The sequence below is a fragment of the Rhagoletis zephyria genome, unplaced genomic scaffold (genome assembly GCF_001687245.7).
Source record: "Rhagoletis zephyria isolate East Lansing unplaced genomic scaffold, Rhagoletis_zephyria_1.1 Rzeph_scaffold_02773, whole genome shotgun sequence".
NCBI classification, from domain to species: domain Eukaryota; kingdom Metazoa; phylum Arthropoda; class Insecta; order Diptera; family Tephritidae; genus Rhagoletis; species Rhagoletis zephyria.
Window position 1 is genome coordinate 60292 of NW_016159857.1, and position 6082 is coordinate 66373.

General features: G+C 37.6%; 1 protein-coding gene across 1 annotated transcript; it reads right to left on the bottom strand.

Moving 5' to 3' along the window:
* Nucleotides 1-4421: 4421 nt before the first annotated feature.
* Nucleotides 4422-5143, bottom strand: LOC108367690 (uncharacterized; the record flags this gene model as incomplete). Its single annotated transcript, XM_017622372.1, has 2 exons — nt 4422-4640; nt 4902-5143. Coding segments are annotated over 2 exons (461 nt in total), but the record flags the coding sequence as incomplete, so codon positions are not given.
* Between the last annotated feature and the right edge of the window lie 939 nt (nt 5144-6082).

Sequence of the window (6082 nt, forward strand, 5' to 3'; positions counted from 1 at the left end):
ACCTATATCCCGAAAATGAAAGTTATATATGCCAACAATAAGTTGCTAGAGCACTTTAAAGGCTCAAAATTGACCCCAAAATAAGGCAATGTTTACCGTTGTTTTTACGACAGAAACCGAATTGGTTATTCACAAAAATAAATCTGTCGACAGGTTTGGAATTTCATCTTTGAAACGCCACACTTTTCTTTGAAATCGCTTTATTAGTTCTCGTGCAATAAGCGTTTTTGTGAAGCTCTAAAAATTACAACTACAACATTTGAACATAGCCCCCATACCTTAAGGTAAGACGTATTCTACGTCAAAAAGCAAAAACCAGTTATAAGTTGAACTTTTAATCGTAGTCAAAGCACCACCACTTGAACGGGCAACTAGGAATTTATAATTTTCTCTCTCGTAAGATTTTCATTCGTATAGCTCCCAATTTATTTATAGGACGTTTGGCTCCACCCCGTGACTAACAGTAGAGCATGACGGTCCTCAATAGGTAGTAATTATAATAGAAACTTTATACAATAAGGTATAGAGGATATCATTTCAACTACCTATTTGCTTGCAAAATAATGGACTGATTTAAATAAACATAGGAACCAAACGAGGATTATCAATCAATCAGGATTATTTACTAGGTAGCGTATTGACCAAAATTTAGTGGAAACAATTTTAAATTAGTTGCTTTGAAAAGCTTGTGATTCAGGCGATCTGTATTGTTAAAATCAGAGAGTCCTTTCTTTGACGTTGATATTGGTATTTTCTAACAAGCCTGTGTGGTACTTTTATACATTTTTTTTTACAATTTATTTGAATTAGCGAAACGATTTTGAGCAAAACGTAACAGATTTTTCATGTTGTAATATTTAGTGTTTCATGGCCAGATATGGGTCAGTTCTTGATGGTATATAAATGTACCTATTCAAGTGCAGCTTATTACAATGGTGTATAAAATTTAGTTAAGAATAATATCCTAATTAAACCTAACCTACCAGTTTGTTTAAATTCCCCTCATAAGAGTATAAGTATGTAGTTAACTCATTATTATATTTTACTTGAGCTTACTTTAAAGAATTATTATTGCATCTATTTAGAGGTTGCGACACATAGATATATCGCTTGGTGGATATCCCTAGTGACAAGGGACTATCTCTGGCAGTTCCATACTCGATACTTCGCTGATAAATACGCTCGCGATATGCAGCAATTTAATGCATCAGCTTGACATACACAAACAGATTTTTCCAAAGATTTGTTGCCCTTAAAAACTTAGAGCGATCATTCCACACAGTCCTGAAAATTTACCGTCCTCTGCTTGTGATATAAAAAAGGGAATCTGTTTTGGTGCAGCCATAATGAAACCCAAGACAACCACAAACTGTAAAAATATTTGGTTTGCCACTGCAGCGGGCGAATGGTGGAAAAAAGGTCAAGCAAAGTGTCATTTTCTATTTTCCATTGTCGCCTGCAAACGAAGCGTAGTCGAAATGGTGAAAGCGCTTTTCTCCACAAATGCATCACCAAACTGACGCTTACTTTCACAATGCACTGAATCTTACGAATTCGCAAACACCCTACACAGAAGCGCATAACTAAATTTGACCGCAAGATTTAACCACAATGCAACTTGTGCAACAACAAAAAAATAAATAAATAAATAAATGTAAAAACTCTATATAAAAAGGGTGCTCGGTGTAATTTATCCTTATCTTTTGCCATTTCTCCTTCACTTGCTCAGATCCCCTTTGCACATTTTCTATTTTCATTTTTTTTATTTTTTATTGAAGTCTTGTCCCTACTTATAATATGCGTTAGCAGTTTACACTTGTTCGACCATTTTTCCTTTCCAATAACTATCCACTGACATGGTGCTCTTCCATGTTCTTTTTTCTAGCATTACAGAAAAGTTATTCGATGCGGTCTCGCTCCAAACTGTGTCAGACGAAAAGGAACCATGAGCAGGAAAAATACTCCATTGATTCAAACACTTAGCTACACATACATTCATATAGCATGTTAGAGTGTGTGTATATGCACACAATGGTCGCTTGCAGTTACATCAGCGACAGTGCAAAAATAGGAAGCTACACAATTACAATAGCGTTCAATGGCAATTTACTAAGGGTGCAGACTAAATAGCAACGAAAGCAAAAGGGAGCATCAAACGCAAAACGGGAAATTTGGCTCAATTCGCCTGCCAATGCAAGCCAAAGCGGTTGTATGAGCAGAAGATCTTATTTAGATAAGGCAACAATAAATTTGTTGGCGAATTATTATCTATCTGTTTTCGCATGAGTTAAAGGCTCCTTAGTTTGAAATTTAAAATTGCACTGGAATTTAATAGTTAAATATCTATTATAATACATAAATATTTTCTTATAAAGAGATTAATTTCAAATAATATCTAGTATATATTTGTAAATAAACAAGCTTAAACTTGTGAAAATTTATAACCTTTGTTTAGCGTATATTGTTCTTTAAATGTTTCCTCCCTCCTTGGCACTGAATTTTCAAAGGGACGCGGATTTTTCCAAAAATTAAGTTGGAAAATAAAAAATATAATATTTTGCTATAGTTACTTACACATTTTATTACTGAATACATATTCAAATAGCTATCATTAATGGCGGCCGCTGTGGCCGAGTTTATTTGGGGGAGCGTACTACTCCATAGAACCTGGGTTCGATCCCTGGTCCGAGCAACATATAAAATAGAAAAAAGTGTTTCAAAACATTTATTTAGTCTAGAAAGAGAGTCCCAATTAGTAGGGGTTTTGAAACTGCATGTGTAGAAAGAAGTACATTTTGAAACTATTGAATATACTATATTAACCTTCAGTTGTCTATCTGTTCGTCGAGGCTATTTGTCCCAAATTTGCAATTTTAATAAATTTAGTTTACTAAAGAAAAATCAAAAGAAACTCTTATTCCCAGTTATAATTTTTATTTATCCCATTTTCCAAATATGTCAGTTTGTAAACTCAAAAAAAGGTTGATTTTCTTGTCTTTTTTAAATACGATTTGGATATTTTCCAATTTGCTATTTAATACAAAACAAAAACTTATTTTGCTATTTTTCCCAACCGTAAGTTATTTTACACTGGGGTCTCACAGACGAATGCTATGTTGTTGTGTGACAACTTGTAAGATTGGTAGAGCAGGCAGATTGTCTCACACATGGCGGAATTATACCAGGTGAAATAATTAGAGCGAGAAGACAGATTTTGACATTGCCTTATATGAAAAATTGCCTTTAAAATTTGACTATAAGGCAGAGGAATAACCGAAAATAAAGCGAGAAAGCTGTTTTATTACTTCACCGGTTTATTGCGTCATGGTCTCATACGACATAGTAAGTCTGTGCCAGAGAACGTCACTATATTCGTTGACAGGCAGGCGGCATTGAAAAAATTTGGCTGCAGGGTGGTAAAGTCGAAAGCAGTTTGGAAATATCCTGCTACGCTGGCTTCAGGTCAAAGCCTGTCTTATCTGGGTTCCTGTACGAAATAGTCGATGAGATAGCTAGACACGGCTCGGAAATGCAAATTAGCGAAGCTGATAACTCCTTACTGCCACCGATTTCTTTTCTGCTTAGGGGGATCGATGAATAATACCACAGCCGTAACTAATGACCGCTGGAGCAATCGGGACCACTGTGAAATCTCAAGATACTTGCAGCCGGGGGTCAATAAGAGTCGTACTGAGGAACTATTGACACTAAACAAATCTGCAGTAATGGCCCTTACCAATGCTTCATCGACGGCCTATACCAAAAAGCTCCCTCTACTTAAGTTGTTGGGATGATGATCAACAGGAAGCTCTCCAGAAAATGCGTCTCAAGCATTTGCGATCACGCTTTTTTAATAGCTTATGGGACATAGCGTAGGTGAAAATATAGTACATGCACGGCTTCATTCGGAATAGTAAATGGTTTGGCATACTCTGTACTGACAGTGTGGATTAATTTCGGTCAGAAGGATATACCTTCTCCTTGCACTAACAAAGAGCATTCACAATGGGAAAATCTGCCTCCAAGTGGACGTAAGAGTCATTCATATGCGACTGCCTGACCTAACTGACCTAACTTAACTTAGGACTGGCCTCAAGTAAACCAACACGAACGTTGTGCCCGATAATTTTCATAATTTTATTTCCTACATAATGTGAAAAGGAAGATCACGAAAGTTAACTGATTTTAGTGAATTTCTAATTATCAATCAAAAGATCATTAATATGCTTAAAAAATGCGCAAAAAGTAATTTTTCTTGTTCAAAAGTCCGAAAGCTTTCAAATATGAATGTATATTGTTTAATGGAACGCTTAAACCAAAACTCCTTTCACGTTCATTTAAAAGGGAATACCAATGCACCTTTTCTGAGAGTCTAACCAGCAGAATATTTTACATAACTTTAAGGTTCTATGTGTACCCGTCTACTCACCCAAAGCGTTCAGCTCGAAGGCCTGACTAATTTTCGGCTCCGACGAAACTTGGCATTCATACACATCAGAGTCTCGCAGCTGCACAGATGCAATTTTCAACGACCACTCAACGGAGTCCTCACAATGCAAAGCCTCAAAGCGCTGGTCATTTGTGTAGGTCATCACGCCGATGGTCAGGATGTGTAAGTCGCGTTGACGTATCCAAGTGACCTGCAGTAAATGACAAACGAATTTTGCGTGCGGGAAAGACAAACAAAAACAAAGCATCACAAACAACATCAACGGCAACAACAAAAGGCAGAGTGGACAGCGGGAAAATACATAGGTTAACACCGCAGGATGGAAGTTAATTAGCCTGCAGGTAGAGCATCAGGCGGGAAAATGAGAAAATTATAATTGCGGTGAGTTGGAGAAGGAAGCTGCGAGGTAGTGGGCGAAGCGACACACTTCAGCTGGATATGGAAAACTTACTGCGCGATCCCCCAAATTTCGTACACGACAATGTAATTTTGCAGTGCGTCCGACAGCAACGACAACACTTCTCTGCGTGGAGTTCTCAAAGTAGGGTGCCGGCGTCGGTGGCGAAACAGCTTTCTTGTTTAGCTTTTTGGCAGATCTCTGCAGCTGCTGGCGATGCGCGTATTCGTGTTGCTGCTTCTTTGTGAAAATTTTATGCAGCAGCTCATCGTTCTCCATCCATATCGGTTGAGGTGCTGAAAAGGAAATAAGAAAAGTAGTAAAAAGATATAACATAAATTATGAGGCCGTTCAAATTTTATTAGCGAAATGAGGCGACGAAAAATTTTCTGCTTTCTGTTTGAAGTAGCAATAAATGCATAATTCTATTTAACGCCTTTTGAGCGCCACATCCCAGCACAGATCCGCTCATGCACCAGCCAGCAACTTTTGTGCCTATTTATTATGTCATCGAACGGCAACGCCTCGTGTGCATGGCATTAGGCGGCAATAAAATTTTATTCGCAAAATGTGGCGCAGTGTCATTACGCAGAAACACGTATGAGAGTGTGTGTGTGTGTGTGTGTGTGGCGGCCTAAGTTCAGTGCACTACTTACCAACTTTTTTTATGCGTATATCGGACTTTTATTGTTTTGCCTAGCAATGAATATCATTAAGCGCCAAAGTAACCACAAACGCTGGAGGAAAAGTGGAATACAATTTAAGCAAAATCGAAGGACAAGCCGCAAATGATGGCTTAGTAAGCTTCTCAGCAGATCGCTTTTGTATGTAAATCTTAATTTATATTCACACCAAAATGGGCACGCCTTAAAGTATGCCACAATAGTTTTCTAGTTCAAATGTCCTTGCAAAAAAGGAGCAGCAAGAAGAGCCGAGGAAGAGGAGCAAAGAGCCATGGAATGAATGAAATCACAATTGTCACAAAACCAGCAACCAATAGCACAACAACAACACCAATCAAAGTTTGTAGATGAAATCAACGAAAATTCAATGAATAATTTTCGCTTTCGAAAAACGCCCAACCCAATAAAACTAAATAAATACGAGTATCTAACTACAACAAAAAAAAAAAAAAATGTAGCGTCGACATTGTTTTTGAAAAGTTTCGATGTCATTTGCCAGCTGCTAGTGCCCGGCGGCGCTTTCCGCACTCAATTGTTTTATTTTTATGTGCT